At 43.4% G+C, this 13812-nt stretch overlaps 1 protein-coding gene and 1 non-coding gene across 3 annotated transcripts in view; both read right to left on the bottom strand.

Annotated features, from left to right (window-relative positions):
- SPATS2 (spermatogenesis associated serine rich 2) overlaps positions 1 to 13812 on the bottom strand; it is a 142112-nt gene that overhangs the window by 51707 nt on the left and 76593 nt on the right. For both annotated transcript variants that reach the window (XM_066257928.1, XM_066257927.1), the window contains 2 exons: positions 7594 to 7673; positions 122 to 230 (listed from right to left, as the gene is read on the bottom strand). In XM_066257928.1, the coding sequence (XP_066114025.1) occupies positions 122 to 230; positions 7594 to 7605 (121 nt within the window). In that variant the 5' untranslated portion in view covers positions 7606 to 7673. The remainder of the gene's footprint in view (positions 1 to 121; positions 231 to 7593; positions 7674 to 13812) is intronic.
- TRNAR-UCG (transfer RNA arginine (anticodon UCG)) lies at positions 2424 to 2497 on the bottom strand. Its single transcript has one exon. It is a non-coding gene; the product is annotated as a tRNA-Arg (tRNA).

A 13812-nucleotide genomic window follows, 5' to 3' on the forward strand; every position in this document is an offset into this window, starting at 1 on the left:
ATTATCATGGGGTCTACTATATCATTTAGGAAACACCAGGTTGCTGAATGAATGTTACAGAGTCTGAAGCAACTTCTATTTCAACAAACACAAACTTATTTAAAAATTGAGCTAGGATTACCTTCCATAAATGCTTGTACTGTTTTGTCCACACAATTATCAAAGTGCTGCAAAACCAAGATGATTTCATTGTTGCTCTTATTGGGAACTATTGCACGCACTGCATTTATCTGGAAAAGATAACAGGGTCATTTAATTTTAACATCAGTAAGTCAGTTGGCAACTGAGGCCTATTACAGAGCGATATTTCATTCTTAACAACATATATCACTCTTTAGAATTAATGAAAGTGATTAATAGATGAGAGATAACAGCATATAAAATTAATTTCAAAGTTCAGAAAATCAGAACATTTCTAGAAATAAAAGGTATGTGTTAAATTTTATTCCAAAAAAGGGAGGTTAATTTAGGTATCAAGTATTAATTTTAGCATCAACATTTCCTAATTTCTAGCATATTATAAAGAAGGTGGGAAGTTTAATGAACCACACCAGTAACAATTTCAGGTTTTTATATAGCATTGAAAAACATTTCACTTCATATAATTTAATTGTATAACATTACAAAGATAATTTAAATTATTATAAGCTATTTCAGGCATACAAAACATAGTAAACACTCACTGTGTGACAGCTGGTTTAATAAAAGATACAACTGAAACCCCCATGAAGTCCCTCATAAATCCCATTTTACCTCCTCTCCATAAAGATTTCTACTTTCAATTTGATGTTATTTCAATTCACATTTTTGTACTATTATAATATATGCATGTATCCACAGGTAATATATACTATTGTTTTATATTACATAAATATTATATTGTACATGTCTACAATTTTTTCATGTAATACTGTTTATTAGTTTTTTTCATGCTGACAAATTCATCTCTTATTTAACTGCTACACAGTATTTCCACTGTATGAATATAACCAATTATTCATAATCCTATTGATAGACACTTACACTGTGTCCAATGTTTGGCTATTATAAAAAATGCTTATTTGCTGCTGAATCCTCAGTTCCTAAAACAATGTTTAGTGTATTTTTTTAAAATTTATTTTTCTGAAGCTGGAAACGGGGAGAGACAGTCAGATAGACTCCCGCATGCGCCCGACCGGGATCCACCCGGCATGCCCACCAGGGGGAGATGCTCTGCCCACCAGGGGGTGATGCTCTGCCCCTCCGGGGCGTCGCTCTGTTGCGACCAGAGCCACTCTAGCGCCTGGGGCAGAGGCCAAGGAGCCATCCCCAGCGCCCGGGCCATCTTTGCTCCAATGGAGCCTCGCTGCGGGAGGGGAAGAGAGAGAGAGGAAGGAGAGGGGGAGGAGTGGAGAAGCAGATGGGCGCTTCTCCTGTGTGCCCTGGCCGGGAATCGAACCTGGGACTTATGCATGCCAGGCCGATGCTCTACCACTGAGCCAACTGGCCAGGGCCAATGTTTAGTGTATTTTAAGAAAAAAAAATCAGGTCTTCTGTGACCAGTGAGAGGATGTTGTTCTTTTTTTTTTTTTTTTTAATTTTTTATTTATTTCTTACAGAGACAGAGAGAAAGTCAGAGAGAGGGATAGACAGGGACAGACAGAAGCAGAGAGAGATGAGAAGCATCAATCATTAGTTTTTCATTGCGCGATGCAACACCTTAGTTGTTCATTGATTGCTCTCTCATATGTGCCTTGACTGCGGGCCTTCAGCAGACCGAGTAACCCCTCGCTGGAGCCAGTGACCTTGGGTTCAAGCTGGTGAGCTTTTTGCTCAAGCCAGATGAGCCCGCACTCAAGCTGGCAATCCCGGGGTCTCGAACCTGGGTCCTCCGCATCCCAGTCCGACGTTCCATCCACTGCACCACCGCCTAGTCAGGCGAGGATGTTGTTCTTATATATACCCACTAGTAGAATTACAAAACAGTAGGGCATCTACAATCATTAGATAATAAATACCAAACTGCTTTTTAAAATAGGTTTGTTAATGTTATCAGATTTATTCCCCAAGTATTTCATTTTTTTGATTAAAAATATATAATTTATAATAATCACAAATTGTTTTCATTTTTTTTTTTTTTTTCATTTTTCTGAAGCTGGAAACGGAGAGACAGTCAGACAGACTCCCGCATGCGCCCGACCGGGATCCACCCGGCACGCCCACCATGGGGCGACGCTCTGCCCACCAGGGGGCGATGCTCTGCCCATCCTAGGCGTCGCCATGTTGCGACCAGAGCCACTCTAGCACCTGGGGCAGAGGCCACAGAGCCATCCCCAGCGCCCGAGCCATGTTTGCTCCAATGGAGCCTTGGCTGCGGGAGGGGAAGAGAGAGACAAAGAAAGCGCGGCGGAGGGGTGGAGAAGCAAATGGGCACTTCTCCTGTGTGCCCTGGCCGGGAATCAAACCCGGGTCCTCCGCTCGAGGCCGACGCTCTACCGCTGAGCCAACCGGCCAGGGCCCAAATTGTTTTCATTTTTATGTATCAATTTTATCCAGCAACCTTGATAAACTCTTATTCCTAATAATTTGTAGCTTTCTTGGTTTTTCTATGTAAATTAACAGTATTGTCTATAAATAATGGCAGTTTTTTTCTTCCTTTCCAATCCTAATAATTTACATTTTTTGTCTTACTGTATAAAATTACTTATTTCTGTAAAAAGATCTGGTTCTTTTTGGTAGGGAGTTGTAGTTAGAAATCAAGATCTAAGAGCTAGGTGTGTTTACTGCTTCTGGGGGAGGTCATTATTTCTAGGTCTTTTCACTAGCTAGAGCTAGGAGATTTCATTTTTTATAATATGAGTTCATACCGACATCTTCAATTAAATATAATATTTAAAGACTTAGCTTGACCTGTGGTGGTGCAGTGGATAAAGCGTTGACCTGGAATGCTGAGGTTGCCAGTTCGAAACCCTGGGCTTGTCCAGTCAAAACACATACGGGGAGCAACTACATACTACGAGTTGATGCTTCCCGCTTCTCCCCCCTTTCTCTCTTTCTTCTATCTAAAAATCAATAAGCAAACAAAAAAAGGACTCAAAAAAAATTTTCCCATTGGTTTGAGAGAGGAAGGGAGGGAAAGAGGAGGAGGTGGTGGAAAGGAGAGGGACAGGGAGAGAGAGACACAGAGAGAAGCATCAATCTGTTATTCTACCTAGTCGTTCATGTAGTTGTGCACTCATTGCTTCTTGTATGTGCACTGACCAGTGTGTACGACCTCCAGAGCACCAGGTTGACGCTTCATCCACTGAGCCACCTGACCGGGGCAAAAGGCTTTTTCTTATAACAATATGATATATTACTACAAATGCTAAAACATTAAATAAAATTTAAGATTTATTTCCATCATTTTTGTTCTTTAAATATATCCCTTTAAACATGTATAGTAAGAATATTGTGTTCAGAAGTATATAGGAAGATTTGTTCTAGCTCACCCTTACCCTGAAGGTAAAATATTTTTAGGATCTCAATCTTATATAAGATCTCAGCCCCAAATCCTACCCTAGGACAACGTTTGAGCTTTATGGCCCTATGTGGTAAAACCCATTTGTCACCGAGACTGGCAAAACACATCAGTTACCTAACTCAGACTTACCACTCTGGTTTTTCATTCCCTCTATATACATACTTAGCTCCTAGGGATTTCCCTAACTTCTTTTGTTCAGCTATGCACTTAAAATAATATAGGTATGTTATTTTTCATTCTGCATTTCTTGGTATTTTATATTATGAATGTTTTCAAGTTATTTAATCAGCAATACTGCTTAAAAAGAAAGTCTTTTTATAGATGAGAAAAAGTAAAGTATCTTGTCCAAGCAATAAGCAGAGTCTGTATTAGAAATCTAAGTCTTTTTTTTTTTGTATTTTTCTGAAGTTGGAAATGGGGAAGCAATCAGACAGACTCCCGCATGCACCCAACTGGGATCCACCCGCACGCCCACCAGGGGGCGATGCTCTGCCCATCTGGGGCCTTGCTCTGTTGCAACCAGAGCCATTCTAGCGCTTGAGGTGGAGGCCATGGAGCCATCCTCAGTGCCCAGGCCATCTTTTGCTCCAATGGAGCCTTGGCTGCAGGAGGGGAAGAGAGAGAAGGGAGAAGGGGAGGGGTGGAGAAGCAGATGGGCGCTTCTCCTGTGTGCCCTGGCCGGGAATTGAACCCGGGGCTCCTGCACGCTAGGCCGACGCTCTACCACTGAGCCAAGGCAGAAATCTAAGTCTTTTTAGTACACTTGCTTTCACATAAGTCTATGCTTTTTTTTTTTTGTTTCAGGCTTAATTAAACAATGTTAAGGTTTAAAACCACACAAGTGAGAAGGTATATAATCTATAATTCAAAGAGGGATAACATATGATAATATATAATTATACCTTTTTGAGATGAGCAAAAAACTTAGCAGTGATCACTAGAAAATAGACTTTAGGCAAAACTTAGAGATTCAACAATAAAGGTAAGATTCTGGGAACTTAAAATGAGAAAGTGTTGTTTGGATGGGGTTTTTTTTTGACAGTGCCAGAGAGAGTCAGAGAGAGGGATAGATAGGGACACACAGACAGGAAGAAAGAGAGATGAGAAGCATCAATTCTTTGTCACAGCACCTTAGTTGTTCACCGATTGCTTTCTCTTAAGTGCCTTGATGGGAGGAAGGAGGGCTATAGCAGAGCAAGTGACCCCTTGCTTAAGCCAGCAACATTGGGCTCAAGCCAGCGACCATGGGGTCATGTCTATGATCCCACACTCAAGCCAGCAACCCCGTGCCCAAGCCAGAATAGCCGCGTGCTCAAATCAGCGACCTCAGGGTTTCGAATCTGAGTCCTACACACCCCAGTCCAATGGTCTATCCACTGGGTCATCATCATCGCATCGCATCGCATGGTCGGGCATGAACATGTTTATATTAGTGAAATAATATATATCTATGAATTCATAATCAACAATATACTTTTTCTATTAACACGGTTTTCTTAAAAAGTACATAAAGGTTTTATGTTTCCCTCAGTACAGTTCATTTAGGGTTATATTACTAAAAATACCTGGTTTTCTTCCAAAGGAATGTTAATCTATTTCTCATCTACTCTGCAGTCTCCTGAACTTCAGAATCTTCTTCAAGTGAATGGAAAGATCCTACTCAATTTTTTTCTTTAAAAAATGTTGCCAATTAACCAGTGTCACCAAAAAAAATTCACTTAAAAATGTTGCCGCCTGACCAGGCGGTGGCGCAGTGGATAGAGCATTGGACTGGGATGCCGAGGACCCAGGTTCGAGACCCCGAGGTCGCCAGCTTGAGCGCGGGCTCATCTGGTTTGAGCAAAAAGTTCACCAGCTTGGACCCAGGGTCACTGACTCAAGCAAGGGGTTACCCAGTCTACTGAAGGCCTGTGGTCAAGGCACATATGAGAAAGCAATCAATTGCAATACTAAGGTATTGCAATGAGGAACAAAAAACTAATGATTGATGCTTCTCATCTCTCCATTCCTGTCTGTCTGTCCCTGTCTATCCCTCTCTCTGACTCTCTCTCTCTGTCTCTGTAAAAAATAAAAATTAAAAAAACAAAACAAATAAAAAACCCCCCTCTAAAAAAAAATGTTGCCAAAGAAGATACACTTAGCCATATATTGTTAGATTATCAATATTAAGGTATCTCTTTGAAAGAATTTATAATATATAGAGCAATACCAAAATAAATCATGTTTGCACTTAACAGGCTCTAATTCCTTCAAACTTTCTTGGTAGTTACTCTCTGATACATGGTGGCATTCTGTTTTGTTCTTCAAGTTTCATTTTCTTGCCTGACTTGTGGTGGCGCAGTGCATAAAGCGCCGACCTGGAATTCTGAGGTTGCCAGTTCAACCCTGGGCTTGCCTGGTCAAGGTACATATGGGAGTTGATGCTTCTGGCTCCTCCCCCTTCTCTCTCCCTTTCTCTCTCTCTCTGCTCTCTCTCTAAAAATGAATAAATAAAATAAAATAAAATAAGTTTCACTTCCTTAATGACTTTGTGTAGTCACTAATTCTATTAGTACTTAACTTTTACTATGATATTGAAGTAAATTCTACAGCAGCAATTTTCAACCTTTTTCTTTCTTTTTTTTTTTTTTCTGTACCTTTCTGAAGCTGGAAACGGGGAGAGACAGTCAGACAGACTCCTGCATGCGCCCGACAGGATCCACCCGGCACGCCCACCAGGGGGCGACGCCCTGCCCTCCAGGGGGCGATGCTCTACCCCTCTGGGACGTCGCTCTGCTGTGACCAGAGCCACTCCAGCGCCTGGGGCAGAGGCCAAGGAGCCATCCCCAGCGCCCGAGCCATCCTTGCTCCAATGGAGCCTCGCTGCGGGAGGGGAAGAGAGAGACAGAGAGGAAGGAGAGGGGGAGGGGTGGAGAAGCAGATGGGTGCTTCCCCTGTGCGCCCTGGCTGGGAATCGAACCCGGGACCCCTGTACACCAGGCCGACGCTCCACCACTAAGCCAACCAGCCAGGGCCTCAACCTTTTTCATTTCATGACACACATTAACTACTAAAATTCTGTGGTACACCAAGAAATACATTTTTCTGCCAATCTGACAAAAAAAAATAGGTACAGTTTTGGTTCATTCACACCAGATGGCTACTGTTATGTTGGCTGTCATCTCTCTTTTTTTAAATTAAGTGAGAGGTAGGGAGGCAGAGAGACAGAATCCCATATGCGCCCTGACCAGGATCCACTCCAGGAAGCTCCCTACCCAGCAATGCTCTGCCCTTCTGGAGCTGCTCTGTTGCTCAGCAACAGTGATATTTTTAGCACCTGAGGCAGGCCACCGAGCCATCCTCAGCACCTAGGGCCAACTTGCTCAAAATATTCGAGCCATGGGCCCTGACCGGTTGGCTCAGCGGTAGAGCGTTGGCCTGGCGTGCGGGGGACCCGGGTTCGATTCCCGGCCAGGGCACATAGGAGAAGTGCCCATTTGCTTCTCCATCCCCCCCTCCTTCCTCTCTGTCTCTGTCTTCCCCTCCCGCAGCCAAGGCTCCATTGGAGCAAAGATGGCCCGGGCGCTGAGGATGGCTCCTTGGCCTCTGCCCCAGGCGCTAGAGTGGCTCTGGTCGCGGCAGAGCGATGCCCTGGAGGGGCAGAGCATCACCCCCTAGTGGGCAGAGCGTCACCCCTGGTGGGCATGCCGGGTGGATCCCGGTCGGGCGCATGCAGGAGTCTGTCTGACTGTCTCTTCCCATTTCCAGCTTCAGAAAAATACAAAAAAAAAAAAATATTCGAGCCATGGCTGTGGGAGAGAGAGAGAGAGAGAGAGAGAGAGAGAGAGAGAAAGAGAAAAAGGGGAGGAGGAAGGGTGGAGAAGCAGATGGTCGCTTCTCCTGCATGCCCTGACTGGGAATTGAACCCAGGACTTCCACACACAGGGCCTACTCTATACCACTGGGCCAACCGGCCTAGGCCTGTTGTCATTTTTTTATTTGATAAGGGACAAGAGGTCAGTGCCCCTGACTCTATATAGTCAGGTATGGCACGTTTTAAAATTCTGTGGTACACCAGTTATAAATCGCTAATGTATAGTAACTAATCATACCTTCTCTTTCATGTTCTCAAAAGCTCCTCCCTGGGCCAGTACAGTATTGGACTGTAAATCAAAAATGAATCCTGATGAATCTGAAATGAGAAGGAAAAAACATATTCAACAAGATTCAAAACTGACATGTGATCCATCCCCCAAATGGAAGGACCTATACCAGCTGTTTTCCTGCTTTAAAGTTAAGAACTTTGCAAATTCTACTATTATATAGATAACTGATAACTACATTTAGATAAAATTTGACTTTAACATAAACTGTCACAGCTTGAGAAAGATATTGAATACATCAACTATATTAAACTGTCTAGTAATCCTTGATATCTTTATTAACTATTTTAAATAAATTTAAAAGGCCCTCTAGAAATGTTGAAAGTGGCTCCCCAAGGTAAAATTCAACACTAACAAATCTGAAAACGTGAGGATGAGAGCTTCTGTGATGTTAACAATAGCAATAACATGATAGTGAATTTAATCTCCAATCTCCTAGACTGCATCACACACATCATGTCTTGAGACAATGAACTCCATGGATACATTCATGTTTGTGTCCCCATTATAACACTTGACAAGGCAATATATCTGAGTTTACATTACCAGAACATGGAAAAACTTAGTTTCATGCACTTGATCACAGAAAGAGTTTGGTTTCCCTGTACTTACAAAGAAAAGGCTATCTGCAAATTTAATCAATTTCTTTAAATGAGACAATCTGATCAATAAATTACCTCAGCTTTAAACACTTGAAAAATTTGTTTTAATACAATGAGATGCAATCCAAGAAATGGTTAAAATGCTTCTCAAATTCCGCTGTTGTATACTTATCTGGGGAATCTTAGCTTAAAATGAAGGTTCTGATTCAGTACTGTGGCCTGATATTTTTTATTCCCTGGTGGTAGCAACATTGCTGTTCCATGCACCATAGTTGGGAGTAGCATAGGGCTTAGAATTTCAACAAGGCAAGTAAGAGGGAAATTTTTTTGAGGAAAAAAAAAGGGTTGTTATGGTCTGAACATTTGTGTGCCTCCCCAAATTCATGTCAAAATCCTAAAATTATGGTATTAGTAGTTGAAGCCTTTGGAAGGTAAATAAATCATAAGAGCAGAGCCCTCATGAATAGGATTAGAGCTCTTACAAAAGCAATTGCACAGCCTGACCTGTGGTGGCGCAGTGGATAAAGCGTTGACCTGGAATGCCGAGGTCACTGGTTTGAAACCCTGGGCTTGCCTGGTCAAGGCACATATGGGAGTTAACACTTCCTGTTCCTCCTCCCTTCTCTCTCTCTCCTCTCTCTAAAATGAATAAATAAAATCTGAAGAAAGAATTTTTCAAAAAAGTTAAAAAAAAAAAAGCAATCAATTACACAGATCTCCCTATCCCTTGCCACCATGATCAGACACAAAGAGAAGTCTACGAGCCAGAAGAGGGTCCTCACTGACCGTGCTGACAATCAGATCTCAGACTTCTAGCTTCTACAACTGTGAGAAATTAATTTGTTGTTTATAAGCCACCCATTTTGTTATAACAACCTGAAAGGAACAGGGGTTTGAAAAATACAGCACTTCTAGTACATTTTCCAAATTTCTTTGCTATTATTACAGATATCTTTAAAGTTCCTTTAAAGATATAAAGCTCAATCTTTATTCCATGTTTTCAAATACTTTCTAGTTAGTATAGAAAACTGATAACTTATAAGTTAGAAAGCTAACACATTTTGGTACTAAAAGTGAAAAAGAGGATATGAATACAATGTATGTGTCATTCCAAGAGAAACAATGCGGCCTTCGCTGGTTGGCTCAGCGGTAGAGCATCTGTCCGGTGTGTGGAAGTCCCAGGTTCGATTTCTGGTCAGGACACCCAGGAGAAGTGCCCATTTGCTTCTCCACCTTTGCCCCTCTCCTTTTTTAAATTTTTTTTTCTTTTTTTTCCTTTTTGCATTTTTCTGAAGCTGGAAACGGGGAGAGACAGTCAGACAGACTCCCGCATGCGCCCGACCAGGAGCCACCCAGCTCGCCCACCAGGGGCGATGCTCTGCCCACCAGGGGGGATGCTCTGCCCCTCCGGGGCGTCGCTCTGCTGCAACCAGAGCCACTCTAGCACCTGAGGCAGAGGCCAAGGAGCCATCCCCAGCGCCCGGGCCATCTCCGCTCCAATGGAGCCTTGGCTGCAGGAGGGGAAGAGAGAGACAGAGAAGAAGGGGGGGTGGAGAAGCAAATGGGTGCTTCTCCTATGTGCCCTGGCCAGGAATCGAACCCGAGTCCTCTGCACGCCAGGCCGATGCTCTACCGCTGAGCCAACCGGCCAGGGCCTGCCCTCTCCTTTCTATTTCTCTCTTTCCCTCCCGCAGCCAAGGCTCCATTGGAGCAAAGTTGGCCTGGGCTCCATGGCCTCTGCTTCAGGTGCTAGAATGGCTCCAGCTGCAACAGAGCAACGCCCTAGATGGGCAGAGCATTGCCCCTGGTGAGCATGCTGGGTGTATCCCAGTCGGGGGGATGCGAGAGTCTGTCAGACTGCCTCCCTGCTTCTAACTTCGGAAAAATACCAAAAAAAAAGAGAGAGAAACAATGCTTGCCAATTACCAATGAACCATGAATTCATATGGATTTAACCTTTGTAATGCCAGCAGTTTTAAGAGAGTTCACAAATAAAAAATAAGGTTGTCTTAAACAAACTCATTATTTAAGCCTGAGTTTCCAAGGTGACTACATAATTCCCAATTTTCTTTAAAAACTGAAGAGACATAGTATATAAAAATAAAAACCTATAAAGCCAAAATACTATCCAGCAACCTTCTAGAATTGCCACAGGTTAGCCAAATGATACAGCTTCAATGTTGTAAGTACTCCCATGGTTACAATATTTTTTCTTGTGATGAGACTTACTCTTTTAGCAACTTTACTTATTTATCTTTTTATTCAGTGAGAGGAGGGGAGGCAGAGACAGACTCCTGCATCCACCCTGACCAGGATCCACCTGGCAAGGCCACTAGCGGGAATGCTCTGCCCATCTGGGGTGTTGCTCCATTGCTCAGCTAATGAGCCCTTCTTAGTGACTGAGGCAGAGGCCATAGAGCCAACCTCAGTGCCCAGGGCCAACTCGCTCCCACTGAGCCATGGCTGGAGGAAAAGAGAGAGAGAGAGAAAGAGAGAGAAGTGAAAGGGGGTGGAGTGGAGAAGCAGATGGGCGCTTCTCGGGTGTGCCCTGCCCTGGAATCAAACCCAGGACATCCACACACCAGGTCGATGCTCCACCACTGAGCAAACCAGTCAGGGCCTACAGTTTTATTTTTAAAAATTAAATTTTTTTACTTTGTTTTTCAGTGCACACAAGTGACAGCGAGAGAGAGAGAAACAGAGGGACAGACAGAGACAAACATAAAGGGAGAGAGATGAGAAGCATCAATTTGTAGTTGTGGCACTTAAATCATTCATTGATTGCTTTCTCATATGTGCCTTGAGTAGGAGGCTACAGCAGAATAACCCCTTGCTCAAATCAGTGACCTTGGGCTCAAGCCAGCAACCTTGGGCTTTAAGCCAGCAACCTTTGGGCTCAAGCCAGAGACCACAGAGTCATGTCTATGATTCCACATTCAAGCTTGCAACCCCACACTCAAGCTGGAGAGCACTGCTCAAGCCAGTGACCTGTGTTTCAAACCTGGGTCCTCATTGTCCCAGGTTGACGCTCTGTCCACTATGCCATCACCTGGTCAGGCTCTTTTAGCAACTTTCAAGTATGCAATACAGTATAATTAACTAGAGTCACCATCCCGTACATTACAGCTTCAGGACTTATAACTGTGTGTGCACCTTTTGACCCTCTTTACCCATTTCACTCCACCCCAGATCCACCCACCCCTAATCCTGGTAATCATCAATCTATTTTCTATATCTATGAACTAGGTTTATTTATTATTTTTCAGATTCCACATATATTTGTCTTTCTCTGTCTGATTTATTTCACTTAGCATAATGCTCTCAAGGTCCACCCATATTGTCACAAATGGCAAGATTTTCTTCTTTTCATGAATGAATAATAATGATATGTCACATTTTCTTTATCTATTCATCCATTAATGAACACTTAGGTTGTTTCCATCTTTTTTTTTTTTTTTTTTTCTGAAGCTGGAAATGGGGAGAGACAGTCAGACAGACTCCCGCATGTGCCCGACCGGGATCCACCTGGAATGCCCACCAGGGGCGACGCTCTGCCCACCAGGGGGCGATGCTCTGCCCCTCCGGGGCGTCGCTCTGCTGCAACCAGAGCCACTCTAGCGCCTGGGGCAGAGGCCAAGGAGCCATCCCCAGCGCCCGGGCCATCTTTGCTCCAGTGGAGCCTTGGCTGCGGGAGGGGAAGACAGAGACAGAGAGGAAGGAGGGGGTGGGGGGGTTGGAGAAGCAAATGGGCGCTTCTCCTATGTGCCCTGGCCGGGAATCGAACCCGGGTCCCCCACACGCCAGGCCGACGCTCTACCACTGAGCCAACCGGCCAGGGCCAGGTTGTTTCCATCTTAACTATTGTAAATAATGCTACAATGAACATAGGGTGCATATCTTCTTGAGTTAGTGTTTTTGTTTTCTTCAGATAAATACCCAGAAGTAGAACTGCTGGATCTTACCGTAGTTAAATTTTTAATTTTTTGAGGTAACTCCACACTATTTTCCATAGTGGCTGCACCAATTACATTCCACCAATACAAGGTTTCCTTTTCTCGACATCCTGTACAACACTTCTTATTTCTTGTCTTTTTGATAATAGCCATTCAAACAGGTGTGAGAACTGTCGTTTTGATTTGCATTTCTCTGATGATTAGTGAGGCTGAGTACCTTTTCATATACCATTATTTCCCCATGTTTAAGAAGCATACTTTCCCAAAAAATTTGGGGTCTAAAAACTAGGTGCGTCTTATACAGTGGTTATAGACTTTTTTACTTGCATTTCCCACTTTTTCATGCTTGTTTTTGCACTCATTGTTGAAGACAGTGATTTGTCATCAGTCACAGATGAGGACAAACTAATGGATGGGAGATTTGACAGTGATGAGGAGTTGTATGAATTTTATGATGAATAAAACTTGAGCTCAGTAACTTTATGTAATATGTTTACTTTATGTAATACATTCCCCCCCCCCCAATTTCAGGTCCCAAAATTAAAGTGCGTCTTATACAGTGTGTCTGTAAAGTCATGGTGCACTTTTGACTGGTCACAGGAAAGCAACAAAAGACGATAGAAATGTGAAATCTGCACCAAATAAAAGGAAAACTCTCCCGGTTTCATACCTATTCAGTGCAGTTCAATGTGGGCTCAAGCACAGATTTTTTAGGGCTCCTTAGGTAGTTATCCCGTATAGCCTCTACAGACTCGTCCCTGACTGATGGCCTACCAGAACGGGGTTTCTCCACCAAACTGCCAGTTTCCTTCAACTGCTTATCCCACCAAGTAATGTTATTCCTATGTGGTGGCGCTTTGTTATAAATGCACAGATATTCATGTTGCACTTTGGTCATGGATTCAAATTTAACGAGCTACAGAACACACTGAACTTTCCTCTGTACCGTCCACATATCGACTGGCAGAGCCATGGGCTGTTCTGCTGTATACACGATGTTACATCATCATCTGTGCATGCGCACATGCTGCCACATCATCCTACAGAAACTGGGAGTTTTCCTTTTATTTGGTGCAGATTTCACATTTCTATCATCTTTTGTTGCTTTCCTGTGACTGGTCAAAAGTGCACCATGACTTTATGGACACACTGTATATGGGAGCATCTTATACATGGGGAAATATGGTACCTGTTGGCCATCTGATATGCCTTCTTTGGAATTTAAACAGTAACTCACCAAACATAATGGTTCTCAAGTTGCCATTATTTTAAGAGTATTTTGGTATATTACCTTTCTTCAAAGGATCTCAGTCTTGTTATTACTCACTGATATTCCTTACACATATATAAAACAATCTGGGCAACAAAATTATTAACATTTTGCCATTGCCAAAGCGAGGCTACAGAGGTAAGATCAAAATAAATGCTGGTAAGCCCTGAGATGAGGAAGCCTATCCAAAAAGATAATCTAGCCCTGGCTGGTTGGCTCAGCGGTAGAGCATCGGCCTGGCGTGCGGGGAACCCGGGTTCGATTCCCCACCAGGGCACATAGGAGAAGCGCCCATTTGCTTCTCCACCCCGCCCCCCTCCTTCCTCTCTGTCTCTCTCTTCCC

Source organism: Saccopteryx bilineata, chromosome 2 (assembly GCF_036850765.1).
Source record: "Saccopteryx bilineata isolate mSacBil1 chromosome 2, mSacBil1_pri_phased_curated, whole genome shotgun sequence".
Classification (NCBI taxonomy): domain Eukaryota; kingdom Metazoa; phylum Chordata; class Mammalia; order Chiroptera; family Emballonuridae; genus Saccopteryx; species Saccopteryx bilineata.